The sequence below is a fragment of the Chiloscyllium punctatum genome, chromosome 3 (assembly GCF_047496795.1).
Source record: "Chiloscyllium punctatum isolate Juve2018m chromosome 3, sChiPun1.3, whole genome shotgun sequence".
NCBI lineage: Eukaryota > Metazoa > Chordata > Chondrichthyes > Orectolobiformes > Hemiscylliidae > Chiloscyllium > Chiloscyllium punctatum.
The window spans coordinates 43,209,454-43,228,830 of record NC_092741.1 but is presented as its reverse complement, the minus strand read 5'-3'; the positions used below and the strand labels follow the sequence as shown (position 1 = coordinate 43,228,830).

The window sequence follows — 19,377 nt, the reverse complement described above, 5'->3', positions numbered from 1 at the left end:
GCAAACCCCACCACCCTTTGCCTTACCCGAGGATGCTGTACGGTCCATACAATGGATAGAAAAACCATCAGCCTGAAGTGCGCAGTCGGGAATGGATAGGTTGAGCCAGGTTTCTGTGAAACTGAGTACATGGCAGTCCTGCAGTTCACGCTGGAAGCTGAGCCGTGATCTGAGTTTATCCATCTTGTTCTCCAGAGATTGTACATTTGATGGGAGTAAGCTAGGAAGGGAAAAAAACACTATAGCGATGTAATGTTTGGGCCTGAAGCAGCAGGCCCACAACAACCTGCTGTTCAGTGCAGGTGACTGCCTGTCCTTGGATGATTAGAGACACAAAAATCCTGCAGATGCTGGAATCCAAAGTAGATAGGCAGGAGGCTGGAAGAACACAACAAGCCTGGCAGGCATCAGAAGGTGCAGAAGTCGACGTTTTGAGTGTAACCCTTCTTCAGGACTGGATGTGGGGGAAACTGTAGATAAAGGGAGTGGCAGGGGTAGAGTGATGAAGTGGGGATAGATGAAGACAAGTAGAGGGTACGACCTGGTTGGTCAATGGGAGGAATGAATTCAATTCAGTTGGAGGAATGTCCTTGGATGGTGTTTTGCTGAGGTCCTCCTTCTGGTAGTGGTGATTGTGCCAATGCAAATCTTCACCCCGACAGCCAAACTGCATTGTCACAGTCTCTGCTGGTCAGAAAAGATTTACCAGACTGTTGCCTGGAATGGAGGGTTTCAGTTATGAAAATAGGCTGGGTAGGCTGCGAGCATAGGAGTTTGAGGGGTGACCTTATTTACAAAGATTTATAAAATCATAAGGGGCATAGATAAAGTGAATCGCAACGGTATTTTTTCCTAAGGGTGGGGGACTTCAAAACTAGGGGGCATATTTTTAAGGTGAGAGGAGAAAGTTTTTAAAAAGGACCTGGGTTGCAACCTTTTTACACAGAGATTGTTTTGTATGTGGAATGAACCCCTGCCAGAGGAAGTGGTGGATGCACAAACAGCTACAACATTCATGTGGATAAAAACATGACTATGAAAGGTATGGAGGGATATGAGCCAAATACAGGCACGTGGGACTAATTTAGTTTGGAACATGATTGGCATGGACTAGTTGGACCAAAGGGTCTGTTTTCATGCTATATAACCCTATGACTCTATTTATCTGCACTAGCTTGATTTTCAAATTATTTATCCATTCCTGCAAATTTATGAATGTCTGCCTGTAATTTGTTGCAGAGTCAAAACATATGGTGCTGGAAAAGCACAGCCAGTCAGGCAGCATCTGAAGAGCAGGAGAGTTGATGTTTTGAGCAGAATCTATCCACTCTCCTCCTCCTCAGATGCTGCCTGACTGGCTGCGCTTTTCCTGCACCACACATTTTGGTTCTGATCTCCAGCACCTGCAGTCCTCTTCAGTAATGACAATTTTTCCACGGTGTGGGAGTGTTGCTGGCCCCAGTGCTTCTGTGTTAAATATGTCTGTCAGTTCTCCTGTCTTTATATTCAAGAGTTGGGCCATTGGATTGCTCTCCACTTATAGGCAGATACCGCAGTGGTTTGCTATTGCTCATTGCAGTTTTGTTGACCAGGAAACCTCCCTGCTCTTGCTGTCTACCATCAGTGTATTGGAAGGAATTACAGGCTGACAGTCAACCTGACTGACCATGCTATAAATATACCTTCCACAGCCAACAAGCTATGGTATGTGACTCAAACCAAGACCTTTGGGCACAGAGCTAGGGACACTATCCCTGTGTCACAAGATCTCCTTTTGAGTTAAGGAGAGCAATATAAAACAGGATTTGTATCCCTAATCGATTTGAAATTGCTCCTGCTGGTTTAGGCACATGTTAGGGAGGTTAGGCCAATGTTATTTGATGTCCTCCATGTTAGAATGTCGTGTTGACACATGGGTCAAATTCATACCCTTATGATGAGTGGGCAATTGGGTGAGGAAGGGGGTATAAGAATTAAAAATCATATAGCGTGATTTCAACACCACCTGCTCTGTATGTGCTCATTGCTGCTTTCAAGGTAGCAGGATAATGATGTGGGAGTGTGTTGGGTCAAGGTGTGGGGGTTTAAGTTGTTGGGGGTGTGTGGGGTGTGTATGGGGTCAGATTAACTATTAATCAGGATGGAGGGTTTGTGGGGTATGAGTTGCCCAATGGAAAATTCATTTTCCTGGATGATTCTTTTGGAGTATGTCATGATCAAGATTCCACAAGGTCCCCCGTGTGTGACTCCCACCTATGCGAGCATTACAGCTTTCTAGAAAATCCATTCATGTGTTTAAAGTTGAATATTTTATGTTTAAAGTTAAAGAACTGAAATTGCTAATTCACAGTGGCTGACCACATAAGAGGTTTGGTGTGGGAAATAGAAAGTATCACGTTGAGCAGCAATGATTACTGTTCTAAAATTTGAAAAATTGAGCATTATTGGAGGAAACATGAATGTGGTTTGTTATTCATCCCAAAAGTATTTCTTTACAATATTTGGTGTTGAATTGGAAAAAAGATATGTATTATCTAGATCTGACACTTCATATATTGGAGAACACATACTAATATATAAATTTAATTAAGAGATTTGCATGAGCAAAGAATGACTACTTTTGTTTCTCTTTTGATGACTGTTGTGCACAGAATTTTGCTATTTAGTAGCATTTAATGGAACTTTAAAACCTAGAAAGAATTTGTTGGTTTAAAATTCTTGTTTTCTCCTGTACCAGAAACCAAAAATTCCTACCTCTCCACCCAAAGATGAAGGATCTCCCATTCCAAAGCCCCCACTGGACCCAGTAGAGGTTAAGAGAGTCAGCAATGCTCGTGCACGATTATTTAAAGTTGCTTCTCAAGGAAATCTTCTGCCTGACAAAGAAATTCATTCTGAAGGAAGTAGGTGACTCCTCATTTCCCTTCTATCTCTGTCAATGTGTGTGTGCGTTTATATAATTTTATTTGCCCTATGCTGAGTAGCAAAGACAGGTGAATTTATAATAGGAATGGCAGGGCAGCTATTTAAGGACTTTGTTTCTATTTTCACAAAGAAAGATTCAAGAGCTCAGTCTGAAATGATTAAGATCCAAGGATAGTGAAAATGTGGAACAAAAAGAAATTAGTATTTGTGAAAAAAATGTAGTATTGGAGAAATTAATGGGTCTATTAGTTGACAAATTCCTGGGAACCAATGACCTTCACCTGAGAATATTGAAAGAGATGGCTACAGAGATAGTGATTGTGTCTTTCAAAATTGTAATGCTCATGCAAATTGGAAGGTCTCAAATATAACCCACAATTTAAGAAAGGTGGGAGAGAGAAAGTAGGTAACTACAGATCTAATGTCGATTCAAGGGAAAATACTAGAATCTATTATAAAGGATGTGATCATGGAAGATTTAGAAATAATTGTTTAACTGTACAAAATTAATATGGATTTATGAAGAAAAAAACATGTTTGGAAAAATTTTAGAGCTTTCACTCTATCTTGGTACATGTGACAATAATAAATCAAGTCAAATAAAGGTCCCCACGATTGGCTGGAAAAAGGTATGTAAATTAATAAAAAATGAAGTCCAAACTCAGTCCTGAATGCAGCTACTTCCAGTTTTAGAATGGTAATTTTGGTGGTACCTGTATAGTGTATGCTGGAAAAGCAGAGCAGAGATTAAAATATTTAAATGAGGCTCAGCACTTAATATTTTGGTAACTATTTGGATGTAACACTATGATTTGAGTATCCCAAGGGATGAAACATTGGTAGTTGGAGGTAGAAATTGCTAGGTCTAACAGGAAATAATGTGTCCACTTTGTGGGCTGGGAGGTATGTAAGTACTTCTGCTGTTCCCTCAAGCACGTTATCTTCTAAAATCTCTGTCCCACTATGGTGGCACTTCTTCACGGTGCCATCTCTTCCTTCAGATTTCCCCACCTCCCTGTAGCCTGGACAACTGCAAGACAAGTTGCAAAAATATACTAAAGCATTTCTGCCATCCCATACAGTAAACCTCCTCTTCCCAAATGTTTAGTATTTCTTAGCCACTGACATGCTCTCTACCCCTTCCCTCTATCCATGTCAATATTGGGATCGGGGGTGGGTGGGCTAGATTTTCAGAGTGAAGTTGACTCTGGTTTTGCCAAATTGGAAAATGTCCCAACGTGAGTTACCCACTTGGATAATGAAATATGGCCCCTAGGTGACAGATGGAGGATTCAAGTCAAATAATATGGTGTTTATGTTTATCTTGCAGCTGTAAAGAGATTAAATTCAGATTCCTGTCTCAACATTAAAGACTTCCCACATGATACTGATGAATCTGACTTATCGCAGTTTAATGTGAAAACCTTAGCAAATAAGAGCACAGTATGTGCTGAAGAGAAGATGATCCTGCCTACTGGCATAAGGGAACATGTGGGCTCACAGTCAACACAGACTAGTCTTGGCAGGTACATGCATAATCTAAATATTTTAAGTTACTATTATTTATACAACACATAGCCAAACATAGCACTTGGAAGTGAAATGATAATTCTGTCTAAAATACAATGGTATAATAAGCTGTTGATGAATTAATACTGCAAAACTGTCAGTTATTTTAATCTAAAAGTCCTGGTCTTAGGCTGCTTGGTCCTGTCAACAATTGACATGGTTCTTTTTTGTATTGGTGGCGCCAATGTCAATGAGACATTATTTGAGGCAACAGAAACAGGATCTGAAATTTCCAGGTTTGTGAGATGGGAAAAGTGTGAGAGAAATGTCAGGGATGCATCCTGATGTCACCACTGCTGATCAGTTTTTACAGGGTTAGTAGCTGGAGCTTTCTGGCCTAGTGTCCATTTTGAAGTGGTTAAGGTGTTATTAAGAACAATTTAATGTGGGAATTTTGTTGAAGGTGCAGAGGTATATTGAAGCTTCAGTTGCTTGCTAGCTGCAGTGAAGTAAGAACACAAAAATATGACTGCTGAAAAAAAGGCACTTGTCATCAAAGTTTTTCCCTTTGTACTCATTAGGACAATTCACAGGAAATAACAATTCAAATGGAAAGCCATAATTTATATTGCATGAGAGGAGAGTGTTGAATGGTTGGCAAGTCAATTCTGGTAGAGGCAATGTCATAGAGAATGCATCCATTAAGGCTGATTGATAGTTAACTGCCAGACATTGGTTATAATGTTGTCCTGAGAAATGAACCATTGGTTATTGCTATTTTGCTGAGTTGAAACAGTGTATGCATGTGTTCTTTTTGTCTTTCAAAAAAACACGCTACACAAACAAAATATCCATTGCTTGCCTTATTCAAATGAGGAGCAGCAGTTTGCAAGATTGCACAACCACTTCCAGCCAATCCTATGAATGACCCTTAATAAATGCATTAAGCACAAAATTGCTGTTGCTAAAGTGACTAGCTTTCAAATATAAATAAGCTGTAAAAGGCTTTGAGACATCCACTATTTGTGGAAAGCACTATATAAATGCGAGTCATTTTTCTTTTTGTTCACTTATGATTGTTTCCACATAGGGTTCCTTCACTGTGGGTGTATCTGCACCATATAGACTGCAGCAGCCCAAGAAATGTCTCACCACAAGTTTCTCAAGGGCAATTAATGTTGGCCTAGCTAGACATGCCCACACCTTGTGAAAGAATGAGGAAAAAAACAATGTTTTTGAGATGATATTCGGCAGCCAGCTGGCCTCCTGACTCCAGTGGACTAAATGTCCATGAAGCTACTTCTGAGTTGTGGGTTCCTTGAGATGCCAGTACAAATTGCACCAATTTAACCTTTATGTTTCCTTCAATGAGGACAGAGACAATGTCAGTGTCATGGTCAGAACAGTTTTGAGTAAATACCCATTACTTTAGCAATTTACCCCTCAAAGCTTTCATGGCTCAAATCCACTCCCCTACATTGGAGGAGCTCTCTATAACCTGTCCACACATCCTTGCTACTCTGAGCCATCTGCCCCCACACCTCCAATCCAAGCCTATTGCCCATCAGGGTTAGATTGATGCATTACTTTGGAGACTCTGTATGTTTCCTGTTCTCTAAGCACCTGCTTCATTGATGACCAATGAACCTGAGCATCTTTGTTGAATTCAGCATTGCTGGGCATGTCGTCATTATTCTGATGGAAAATGGGCGTAGCTGTCATTGCTTCTGTCACCTACTCCTGTGTGTGTTCCATTCTCACCAGTCGTACCACCCATTCGAACTATGCCTTATGACTAGTCAATATGATAGCATTTGCCCGAATGGAGATTACACTGGACTGATTTGATGTTGCATCTACACATATTGTCTCCTTCCCTGAATCTCTGCTGATTCCAGTATCATCTGCTATACTTGTTGAATAGACAAGAATGCTGTTAACAATGTCCCTGTGCAATCTCGTCCTCCTGACCTTTTGTGGTCTTGAGTTTCATATTAGTGAGTTTTGAGCAGATTTATAGCTCAGGTTGAGGTTCTGGATATAAGTTTGCTCGCTGAGCTAGAAGGTTTGTTGTTAGATGTTTTGTCACCATACTAGGTAACATCACCATTGAACCTCCGGACAAGCACTGGTGATATGGCCCGCTTTTTATTTATGTGCTTAAGTTTCCTTGGGTTAGTGATGCAATTTCCTGTGGTGATGTCATGTGATGACGTCCTTTCCTTTTTTTCTTTCAGGGGGTGGTAAATGGGATCCAAGTCAATGTGTTTGTTGATAACTGGAACTCTATTAACAAACACATTGAGTTGGATCCCATTTACCACCCCCTGAGAAAAAGAACAAGAAATGGCATCACCGATCCAAGGAAACCTAAACACATAAATAAAAAGTGGGCTATACCACCAGTGCTTCACTGGAGGCTAGCTGATGATGTTACCTAGTATGGTGACAAATCATCTGATAACACACCTTCCAGCTCAGTGAGTAAACTTATATCCGGAGTTTCATATGGTCAACATGGATCACTGAGGTCATAGAGATTTACAGTATGGAAACAGATTCTTCGGTCCAACCCATCCATGCTGACCGGATATCCCAACCCAATCTAGTCCCACCTGCCAGCACCCAGCCCATATCCCTCCAAACCCTTCCTATTCATATACCCATCCAAATGCTTTTTAAATGTTGCAATTGTACCAGCCTCCACCACTTCCTCTGGCAGCTCATTCCACACATGTACAACCTTCTGCGTGAAAAAGTTGCTCTGTAGGTCCCTTTCATATCTTTTACCCCTCACCCTAAACCTATGCCCTCTAGTTCTGGACTCCCTGACCCCAGGGAAAAGACTTTGTCTATTTATCCTATCCATGCCCCTCATAATTTTGTAACCCTCTGTAAGGTCACCCCTGCTGAACAAAGAGACCTTGGAGTGCAGGTGCATAGCTCCTTGAAAGTGGAGTCACAGGTATATAGGATAGTGAAGAAGGCATTTGGTATGTTTTCTTTTATTGGTTAGAGTATTGAGTACAGGCATTGGGACATCATGTTGCGGCTGCACAGGACATTGGTTAGGCCACTGTTGGAATATTGCGTGCAATTCTGGCCTCCTTCCTATCGGAAAGATGTTGTGAAACTTGAAAGGGTTCAGAAAAGATTTACAAAGATGTTGCCAGTGTTGGAGGATTTGAGCTATGGGGAGAGGCTGAACATGTTTGGTTTGTTACCCGTGCCACGTGATAGAGAGTCGAGGAATAGGGAGAGAGAACAGTTAAATGCGTGGCTACAGGAATGGTGCAGGAGGGAGGGATTCTGGTTTCTGGATAACTGGGGTTCTTTCTGGGGAAGGTGGGACCTCTATAAACAGGATGGTCTACACCTGAACCTGAGGGACACCAGTATCCTTGGGAGGAGGTTTGCTAGTGCTCTTGTTGGGGGGGGGGGGGGGGTTTAAACTAACTCTGCAGGAACCTAGACTGTAGCTTTAGGGTGCAGGACCTGGAGTGTAGGGAGATTAGGAACACGGCATCAATCTCAAAGGAGGGTGCCTGTAAACAGGAAAGTGCCTTAAAGAGTATATACTTCAATGCAAGAAGTATACGAAATAAGGTAGGTGAACTTGCAGCATGGGTTGGTACCTGGGATTTTGATGTTGTGGCTATTACGGAGACATGGGTAGAACAGGGACAGGATTGGCTGTTGCAGGTTCCAGGGTTTAAATGTTTTAGTAGGGTCAGAGGTGGGGGTAAAAGAGGGAGAGGTGTGGCATTGCTTGTCAAAGGTAGTATTACAGCGGTGGAAAGGACGATGGATGAAGACTTGCCATCTGAGGTAGTTTGGGCTGAGATAAGGAATAGGAAAGGTGAGGTCACCCTGTTAGGAGTTTTCTATAGGCCTCCTAATAGTCCTAGAGACGTAGAAGAAAGGATTGCGAGGATAATTCAGGCGAAGAGTGAAAGTAGTAAGGTGGTTGTTATGGGGGACTTTAACTTTCCTGATATTGACTGGGAAAGCTATAGCTCGAGTTTGTTAGATGGGTCGGTGTTTGTCCAATGTGTGCAGGAGGGTTTCCTGACACAATATGTAGACAGGCCAACAAGAGGTGAGGCCATACTGGATTTGGTTCTGGGTAACGAACCAGGCCAGGTGTTAGAATTGGAAGTAGATGAGCACTTTGGGGACAGTGACCACAAAAATTCAGTGACTTTTACTCTAGTGATGGAGAGGGATAAGTGTGCATTGCAGGGCAAGAGTTATAGCTGGAGGCAGGGAAATTATGATGTGGTGAGGCACGACTTAGGATGCGTGCCTTGGAAAAGTAGGCTTCAAGGCAAGGGCGCAATTGATATGTGGAGCTTGTTCAAGGAGCAACTATTGAATATCCTTGATAAGTATGTACCTGTCAGGCAGGGAGGAAAGGGTCGTGTGAGGGAGCCATGGTTTAATAAGGAATTGGAATCCCCTGTTCAAGGGAAGAGGGCAGCCTATGTAAAGATGAGGCGTGAAGGTTCAATTGGGGTGATTGAGAGTTATAAGGTAGCCAGGAAGGATCTAAAGAGAGAGCTAAGAGCAGCAAGGAGGGGACATGAAAAGTCCTTACTTGGTAGGATTAGGGAAAACCCAAAGGCTTTCTATAGGTATGTCAGGAATAAAAGGATGATTAGGATAGGAATAGGTCCAGTCAAGGATAGTAGTGGGAAGTTGCGTGTGGAGGCTGAAGAGATTGGGGAGACACTGAATGAATACTTTTCGTCAGTATTCACTCAGGAACACGACATTGTTGCTGATGTGAATTCTGACTCACAATTAATTAGAATGGACGGCTTTGAGGTATGTAGAGAAGAGGTGTTGGAAATTCTGGAAAGGGTGAAAATAGATAAGTCCCCTAGGCCTGATGGCATTTATCCTAGGATTCTCTGGGAAGCAAGGGAGGAGATTGCAGAGCCATTGGCCTTGATTTTTATGTCCTCGTCTACAGGAATAGTGTCAGAAGACTGGAGGATAGCAAATGTGGTTCCCTTGTTCAAGAAGGGGAGTAGGGATAATCCTAGTAACTATAGGCCGGTGAGCCTCACTTCTGTTGTGGGCAAAGTCTTAGAGAGAATTGTAAGGGATAGGATTTATGAACATCTGGATAGGAATAATGTGATCAAGGATAGTCAGCATGGTTTTGTGAAGGGCAGATCGTGCCTCACAAACCTTATTGAATTCTTTGAGAAGGTGACTAAGGAGGTGGACGAGGGTAAAGCGGTAGATGTGGTGTATATGGATTTTAGTAAGGCGTTTGATAAGGTTCCCCATGGTAGACTACTGCAAAAACTACGGAGGTATGGCATTGAGGGTGAGTTGGAGGTTTGGATTAGGCTGGAGGTTTGGCTGGCTGGAAGACGACAGAGGGTAGTAGTTGATGGTAAAGGTTCATCTTGGAGTGCAGTTACTAGCGGTGTTCCGCAAGGATCTGTTTTGGGACCATTGCTGTTTGTCATTTTTATAAATGACCTGGAGGAGGGGCTAGAAGGTTGGGTGAGCAAGTTTGCAGATGATACGAAAGTCAGTGGAGTTGTTGACAGTGAGGAAGGATGTGGCAGGTTACAGCGGGATATAGATAAGCTGCAGAGCTGGGCAGAAAGGTGGCAAATGGAGTTCAATGTGGGTAAGTGTGAGGTGATTCACTTTGGTATGAGTAACAAAAAGATGGGGTACTGGGCTAATGGTCGGATACTTGGTAGTGTGGATGAGCAGAGGGATCTTGGTGTCCATGTACACAGATCTCTGAAAGTTGCCACCCAGGTAAATAGTGCAGTGAAGAAGGCATATGGCGTACTGGCTTTTATTGGTAGAGGAATTGAGTTCCGGAGTCCTGAGGTCATGTTGCAGTTGTATAAGACTCTGGTGTGGCCGCATCTGGGGTATTGTGTGCAGTTTTGGTCGCCATACTATAGGAAGGATGTGGAGGCACTGGAACGGATGCAGAGGAGGTTTACCAGGATGTTGTCTGGTGTGGTAGGAAGATCGTATGAGGAAAGGCTGAGGCACTTGGGGCTGTTTTCATTGGAGAAAAGAAGGTTTAGGGGTGACTTGATAGAGGTGTACAAGATGATTAGGGGTTTAGATAGGGTTGACCATGAGAACCTTTTTCCACGTATGGAGCCAGCTATTACGAGGGGGCATAGCTTTAAATTAAGGGGTGGTAGGTATAGGACAGATGTTAGGGGTAGATTCTTTACTCAGCGAGTCGTGTTCATGGAATGCCCTGCCAGTAGCAGTGGTGGACTCTCCTTCTTTATGGGCATTTAAACAGGCATTGGATAGGCATATGGAAGATAGTGGGCTAGTGTAGGTTAGGTGGGCTTGGATCGGCGCAACATCGAGGGCCAAAGCGCCTGTACTGCGCTGTATTGTTCTGTGTTCTGTGTTATGCTGGGGCTGTTTTCCCTGGAGCGTCGGAGGCTGAAGGGTAAACAGAAATGACAAATGCACTCTCTCAGAACTCCAGACTTACCTTGCCCTATGTGATGTTCTAGTTTACTATCATCTAGCCTCACTTCCTCCACCTGCACTTTTGCTCTCTTGTATTATGTATTTCCTTCTCTTACGACAGCATGAAGATACAGTACAGTTCCTGCCCTGTGATAGTCATGATCACACCACACTCAAGGAAACCCCTTGCTGATTTCCATATGCTGTCTTCCTTTGGCTGTTGAATGGTCAGTCTACGTTAAACAGCACTTCGAGGGTGCACTGAGGGTGGCAAGTGTGCACCATGTACACTGGATTTGAGACTTTAATTTCCATCACCAGAGCCGTCTGGCAGCAGCTTGACTAAATGAGCTGGTCATGACCTAAAGGACTTTGCTGCTCAATTAGGTGTATGGCAGATGCTGAGGGAACCAACAAGAGGGAAAAACATACTTGACCTTACCCCCACCAATCTGGCTGCTGCAGGTATATCTGTCCATGATGGCGTCAGTAAGAGTGACCACAGTACAGGCCTTGTGAAGACCGATTCTTGTCTTCACATTGAGAATATCCCCCATCATGTTTTGTTGCAGTGACACCACACTAAATAGAATAGACTTTGTAAAGACCTAGCAGCTCCAAGATAGGATATCCACAAGGCAATGTGGGCTATCAGCTACAGCCAAATTGTGCTGCAACACAACCTGCAACCTTATGACCCTACATATCTCAACTCGACCATTTACTATCATGTTAGGGGATCATGGCTGGTTCAATGAGCAATGCAGGAAGGCATGCAAAGAACAACACCAGGCACACCTAAAAGTAAATGTTAACCTGGTGAAGCTACAAGATAGGACTACTTGCATGCCAGAAAGCATAAACAGCAAGTAATAGATCTAAATAATTATACAACCAAGGGATCAGGTCTAAGCTAACAGGCTGGGGCTGTTTTCCATGGAGCGTTGGAGGCTGAGGGGTGACTGTATAGAGGCTTACAAAATTATGAGGGGCATGGATAGGGTAAATAGACAAAGTCTTTTCACTGGGGTCGTGGAGTTCAGAACTAGAGGGCATAGGTTTAAGGTGAGAGGGGAAAGATATAAAAGAGACCTAAGGGGCAGCTTTTTCACACAGAGAGTGGTACGGGTATGGAATGAGCTGCCAGAGGAAGTGGTGGAGGCTGGTACAATTGCAGCATTTAAAAAGCAATTGGTTGGGTATATGAAGCATTTGGAGGGATATGGGCCAGATGCTGGCAGGTGGGACTAGATTGGGTTGGGATATCAGGTTGGTATGGATGTGTTGGACTGAAGGGTCTGTTTCCATGCTGTTCATCTCTATGACTCTATATCCAGTCACGAATAATGGTGGTCAATTAAACAACTCACTGGAAAAGAAGCCCAGCAAACTTCTCCATCCTCAATAATGGGGGTGTATATTTAAGAGAAAATACCCTACTTAACCCATACGTGATTCCAGCCCAACAGCAATGTGGTTAACTCTTAACTGCCCACTGAAATGTCCCTACCAACCTACTCTGAACAAGCAAAATTAGGGATGGACATTAAATGCTGGCCCAGCCAGCGATAGTCATTTCCCATAAAGGAGTTATTAAAAATTTACCTGGCAATGTGGAAAATTGCCCAGAAATGTCATCCACAAACAAATCAGGTCAAGTCCAAACTGGCCAATTACTGTCCCATTAGTCTACTGCCAATCATCAGAAATGTGATGGAAAATGTCATCATTGGTGCTATGAAGTAGTATTTGCTAATAACTTGTTCATCGATCCTTAGTTTGAGCTGCAATAGAGCAACTGAGCTCCCGACCTCCTTATAACCTTGGTCAAAGCATGGACAAAAGAGATGAATTGCAGGTTAAGGTGACAATGACTGCCCTTGACATTTAACTGAATTTAACTGAGTGTAGCATCAAGGCGCTCCAGCAAACTGGAGTCAATAGGAATAGAAGTGGGAGGGTGGAAACTTTCTGTTAGTTGGACTTGTATCTGGTACAAGGGAAGATGGTTGAGCCCGTTGGAGGTCAGTCATCTTAGCTCCAGGACACCTCTCCAGCAAATCCTCAGGGTAGTGTCCTAGGTTCAACCATCTTCAGCTGCTTTAACAATGACCTTCCCTCCTTCATAAGATCAGTAGTGGCCAATATCCAGGTTTAGGCTGACAAGTGATAAGTAACATTTGGGCCACACATATGCCAGGTCATGACCATCTCAAATGAGAGAATCTAACCATAGCCCTTGATTTTCAAAGCATTGCCCTCAGTGTGTCCCCAACTATCAACAGCCTGAGGAGTTACCATTGACCAGAAAGTGAACTGGGTGAGTCATGGAAGTACTATGACAAATAAGAGCAGCTCAGAGGCTAGGAATCTTGTAGTGAGTAACTCACTTTCTGACTCCCCAACGCTTGCCCCCTAGCTACAAGGTACAAGTGAGTTGAAGGAATACTCCCCACTTGTCTTGATAAGCACATCTCCAGTAGCACTCATGAAGCTTGATACCATCTGGGACAAAACAGCTCTCTTGATTGGCACATCCATTCAGACCCACCACCAGCAATGCTGAATGGCAGCAATAGGTGTGATCTACAAATGCACTGCAGAAATTCACCAAGGGTCCTTACACAGCACCTCCAAACTCACAAACAATACCATCTAGAAGGACAAAGACAGCAGATACATGGGAGCATCATTGCCTACAAGTTTCCCCTCCAAGATATTCACCGGCCAGACTTAGAAATATATCACTGTTTTTTCTATTTTGCTGGGTTAACCCCCCACCCCCAACCCCAACTCCACAGAACCAACACCAAATGGACTGCAGCAGTTCAAGAAAACAGCTCACCACCACCTTTTCAAGAGCAACTATGGATGGGCAAAAAATGCTAGCTCAATCAGAAATATCCACATCCCATGAATTAATTAAGATGTAAAGAAAGTCCATCATTGAGTGACTGGGAGGATTGCTATATATATTTATTCAAGATTGGTATTGCAACAGAAGTTAATTATTGCCCATTGTAGACTGGCATAATGCTACCATGCACAGTGGCTCAGTGGTTAGCACTGCAACCTCTCAGTGCCAGGGACCTAGGTTGAATTCCAGCCTCAGGCAACCATCTGTGTGGAGTTTGCATGGTCTCCCTGTGTCTGCATGAGTTTCCTCCGGGTGCACCGGTTTCCTCCCACAGTCCAAAGGTTAGGTGAATTGGCTCTGCTAAATTGCCCGTAGTGTTAGGTGCATTAGTTAGAGAGAAATGGGTCGGGGTGGGTTACACTTCGGAGGGTTGGTGTGGACTTGTTGGATCGAAGGGCCTGTTTCCACACTGTGGGGAATCTGATCTAATATACCGCTGTCTGTGTGCACAGATTGGTTGTTGCTGAGTCCTTGTGCATGAGTCATCCATGACACTGCACATAGTATGGGCATTATTATCTATGCAGGGATCCAAACCTGACAGCGTTTATACCAGTCATCTTGCCAGGGCTCTGAAATTATAGGTCACTGAAACGCTTCCAATATTATTACCAGGTCCATGTCACAGTCCCATAGCTGCACACTTCTTTAATCATCAGCAGTCTGATTTTGTTTGTGAGGCTGGGTGTCTGCCTCATTCAATCCTCTGAACATAATTGCACCCTTTCCTGCACCACAGAAGAACTTTAAAGGAGGCACTTCTAAAACATGGAGCCTCTCTTCCTCACACCATAGCCACCATCCTGCTGCTTGTCTTTCAAGGCACCATTTCTGCAGCCTCTGTGTGAAACATGTATTAAAGCTGAGAGTTCTGCTCTACAATTATGTCCTCGAGCTCTCTGATGGCACTAACTTCTGACCGCTATCCTTTATGGATTTATCCTCTCTCCTGGCCCAAAACATGAACCTGAACTGACTGCACATTGGAAGATCATTGCACATGTTCCACCGACCAAATGATTGGGAATGTCCCTGGCATCCGAAACTTGAGGTAATTAGCAAATTCCAACACCAAGTGTCCCCAATTTCCAGCCAAGTTATCCTTTTCTTGAATTAAAATTGGTAATGTTAATGCTGCACCAATATAGATTCAGCTGTTCCATTACATTCGAGAGTGTGGTGCTGGAAAAGCGCAGCAGGTCAGGCAGCATCCGAGGGGCAGGAGAATTGATGTTTCAGACATAAGCTCTTCAACTGGAATGCTGACGAAGGGTTTATGCCCGAAATATTGATTCTCCTGCTCCTTGGATGCTGCCTGACCTGCTGTGCTTTTCCAGCACCATACTCTTGACTCTGATCTTCAGCATCTGCAGTCCTCATTTTCTCCTTTGTTTCATTATATTGTCAAAAGTTCTTAAGCAATTTGTGATTATTTTTCTGACGTGTTGGACTGGATACTGTAATACTGTCGTAGTGCAGTTGTTATTGTTGCTGTGCCATTAATACATCTTGCCTTCACCACAGAAGTTCAGATTTTGAATTGACTTTTTAAAAAACCTAGTAGTAATGCAAAAATCAATTAATTGGATTGTTCTTTTCCTGGCTTGGTTTGGCATACATTTACTCCTGGTCCCATACTCATGTTGTTGACCTTTACTTGCCCTCTGAAGTTGTCTCAGTCAATTATATCAAAATGTTGGCACTGTAGTAGGTGTAAGTCCCAACTTCTCAGGGCAAGAGAGCAGGAGCAGTATGTGCTACTGTGATAATGTTCCAGGAGTGAATCTAAAAATGCCTCTTAATGTTGCAGCATATGTTATAGTTATGTCAGGATATATGCAATTAAAATGCATACAGTATGGCCTGACTATTTGTTGATTCATAAAGAATTGTGTATGAAGGTAGTATTAACTGTCTGCTATATTAGTATAAAACTGCAAAACATTTGTCTTAGAAATGTGGACCTTCAGCTGATTATAACATTTGCTTTCTCACCCATGCACTTTAATTGACTCCGATTTTGGCACATAGCAACTGAACAGAGATGCATTGCTCAATTGTGCAATAGTAAAATATTTACTGGGACTCTAGCTTCATGCACTGCTGAAATTTGCTAGATCTCTTCATCAGTTGCTTACCGAATGAAATGTTTCTTGCGAAAGTACTTTTAAAGCCAGTTCCTTTTTTTAAGTTCCTTTTTTAAATTTATGAACTAGCATGAGATGCAGATTTTGCTGCATCAATTGTAGTAATGGCAAGAATTATAAAATGTCAAGTTTATGTTGGTATCTTCCATTGAGTGTGGACATAGGAATTTTATAAGGTATAACATAAAGATAAGGACAGAATGAATTACTTTGAAATGGGGATTGAATTACACCTTTTTGCCTAAATATAATTAACTTCTGTGCTTCACTTTTGGATGTCTGGACTGCTCATACATTGGCAGATAAGAATGTTTAAGAGTCCTGATCACCATTTTCCATAAAAATAATAAATTGGTGCAATTGTATAATTTTGTTGCATTGATTATCTTTATCTGAATACTTTGCTATTTTATCTCAAAATATACCCTTGGAAATATTGACAGTTGTGTCTGTGTGTAAAATGTCAATTAATTATCACAAACATTTAAACACTATGGTGTGTATTATCATAATTTGGTGCCCTCAATTTTGCACATGACATTTTCCAATTTCTTAGTTATACTGTCTGTGAATAGTATCAACTGGATACCAAGTAATTTATCATGACAATGAAAGAGAAAAGCAACTCTTGCAAAGTTATCAAAAAAATCCCTGCATAGAGATAAACATTAACCAAGATCTGGGAATAGGTTTCCACTCCCAACACACTCCCAAACACTGATAACAGAGCTGTAAGGAGTTAATAAAATAAAGTAGTTCATCTATTTCTTTTTTTTTAAAAAGATAAAAGCATAATGGGGAAAATTAGTTTTGAATTTATTCATTATATTGCAGTATACAATTCATAAAGTAATTTTTATCCCTCCGCTAAAAGTTCCCTCCTTTGATGCAACAGCAAAATATTGTGAATACTGGAAATCCAAACTCAAGCAAAAATGGTAAGAAAATTAGCACAAACTTGTAACTGAATTTGATTCCTCCAAATGTTGAGTAGATAGTATTGAGTAATAAATACTCTACGCTAAATTGAAAGAACATGTACACCAATGGGAAGTAGCACTAGAGGCCATAGGTGTTGAGGAAAGAAGAGGTAAAAATACAGGTATGCCGACATGGAAAAGTACCTTGGAAGGGAATAGGGTGTAGAGAGTGATTGAGGAGTTGCACAGGGTGTCAGAGGAAACAGTTTTTTGTAATGCAAAATGATGAGAGGGGAGAATCTGTTTGATGGTAGCATTATGCTGGGTATTCTGTTGAATATAAAGGGTGGTGAGATTGGAGGTGGAGACAATGGCAGCCCTATTATGGTTCTGGGAGGAAGAAGAAGGGGTGAGAACAGACATGTGGGAAATAGGTTGCTCATAGTCAAGGACCCTGGAAATTGCTTTGGACAGGAATCCTTGGTTGAGGAAAAGAAGACAACATAATTTTCTACAACAGTAGTTCTGATGTGACATCTGAATGGATGATTTAGAGACAGAAAAACTAGAAGAATGGAATGAAATATTTACAGGAAGTAAAATGAGAATATTTAGTCAAAGTAACTTTGGGAGTCAGTGGAGTTATAATGAACAAAATGCTAGAAAAACTGAAAGTCAGGCAACATTGTGGAAATGAAAAGATTTAATGTTTCAGTTCAGTGGTCTTGTCATGTTAACTGTTTCTCTTCACGGATGCTCTTTATTGGTGAAGTTTTTCCTGCTGCATTTTTCATAATTCAAATTTCCAGCACCTGCAATATAGTATTTTACTTATAGCTAATCATGAATATTTATTGATCGCCTGTTCCAGAAATGGAGATAGAGAAATCAAGAAAAGGAAGAGATGAATTAGGGATGGATCTCATGAAGGCAAGAGAAGGTTGGAATTAGAAACAAAGATGTAAAGATTGCTCAAATAATTTTAAAACACTGTTGGATCAAATTACAATGATCATTATCTGATTCTCTTTTCTGGCCCCCGGTGAGGCATCAGGCAACTGCTCAACATTTCCTTACAGCAAAGTCGCTGAGTAGGAATTGAGAGGATTGGGAGAATCAAACTCCAGATCCACTAATCTCTAGGTCTTTACATTGGTGTTATGCAAGTCTTTTTCAAAAGTTGGCATTTACTTTTCAAAAACATATTTGAACCACATTGTACTTTGTATTACATTTATTGGGGTGCACAAATTAGTCTTACTTTTGTAAGTATGCTTTACTGAGCTATCTTGGTGAAACAGAATCTAGTAATGTGACACACTGAACACAAATAAATTCTGATAAGAAAAATTAGTGTTCCCATTTCTTAACATTTAAGCCTGAGCTAAAAAGATAAGTTCATTATGTGAAAAAACACTAAAAAAGAACAGCAAGAGTGGGCTTACTGGTGAAGGAGTAATTACAAAAAAACTCTTCAAATGAGACAACTATTGATGCTTATTGTGCAATTCAATTAAAAATATTGAAGGAGAATAGGACCATGTTTTAAAGAAATAAAAACTTCAGTAGATTACTAACAAATAGAATGGTTAATCTAATTATTCAACCTTGTATAGATTAGATTAGATTCCCTACAGTGTGGAAACGGGCCCTTCAACCCAACAAGTCCACACCGACCCTCCAAAGAGTAGCCCACCCTCTGACTAATGCACCTAACAGTATGGGCAATTTAGCTTTGCCAGTTCCCCTGACCTGCACACCCTTGGACTGTAGGAGGAAACCTGACCACCCAGAGGAAACCCATGCAGAAACAGGGAGAATGTGCAAACTCCACATAGACAGTCGCCCGAGGCTGGAATTGAACATGGAACCCTGGTGCTAACTACTGAGTCACCATGCCGCCCTCATAGTTCATTCCTTAAAACTAGAGATATGCAGGACAGAAAAATACGTTACCTCATGTAGCTTCAAATATCAATGTTCGAAGCATTTTTTAAAAAATTGTAAAGAATATGTGAACAGAACAATTGTGACTAAAAAGATAATTCTTTCAGAGTCTTAGTAAAATGTACTGCGCCTATTGGCTTTTAAATGAAGATCCCTTTCCGAGTCACTGAATTTAGGCCTCTTCCAGCATTATTGTTAGCTGTTTGCCCTTTTTCCATAACTGCTGTGAACACAATTATTTATATCCACTTTTTTTCTGATATGCACACTTATCTTCACCAAAAGGATTTTAGTTAAACCTGGATATGCATAAAAATAATTATTTTGCATTCTGTTCAAACGTTTGTTTTCTATGAAATTCGTAGTGCATCTGAGATCTTTCTCAAGATGTCAGCAATTAAAGCATATTTAGAGGTAGCAAGAAAACCTGAAGAGCTAATCAAAGGCTGTTCATCTGCATCTTTTAGCAGTACATATGGTCAACAGTAGCCATATAGGAATTGATTGACTTTCTGGGCAAGGGAACATTGTTAAA

The 19,377-nt window shown here is 41.7% G+C and overlaps 1 protein-coding gene across 1 annotated transcript in view; it reads left to right on the top strand.

The window, feature by feature from the left end:
* Positions 1 to 19,377, top strand: part of armc2 (armadillo repeat containing 2) — a 238,005-nt gene that overhangs the window by 36,064 nt on the left and 182,564 nt on the right. The window contains exons 4-5 of the mRNA XM_072552378.1: positions 2,738 to 2,903; positions 4,256 to 4,451. Of these exons, the coding sequence (XP_072408479.1) occupies positions 2,738 to 2,903; positions 4,256 to 4,451 (362 nt within the window). The remainder of the gene's footprint in view (positions 1 to 2,737; positions 2,904 to 4,255; positions 4,452 to 19,377) is intronic.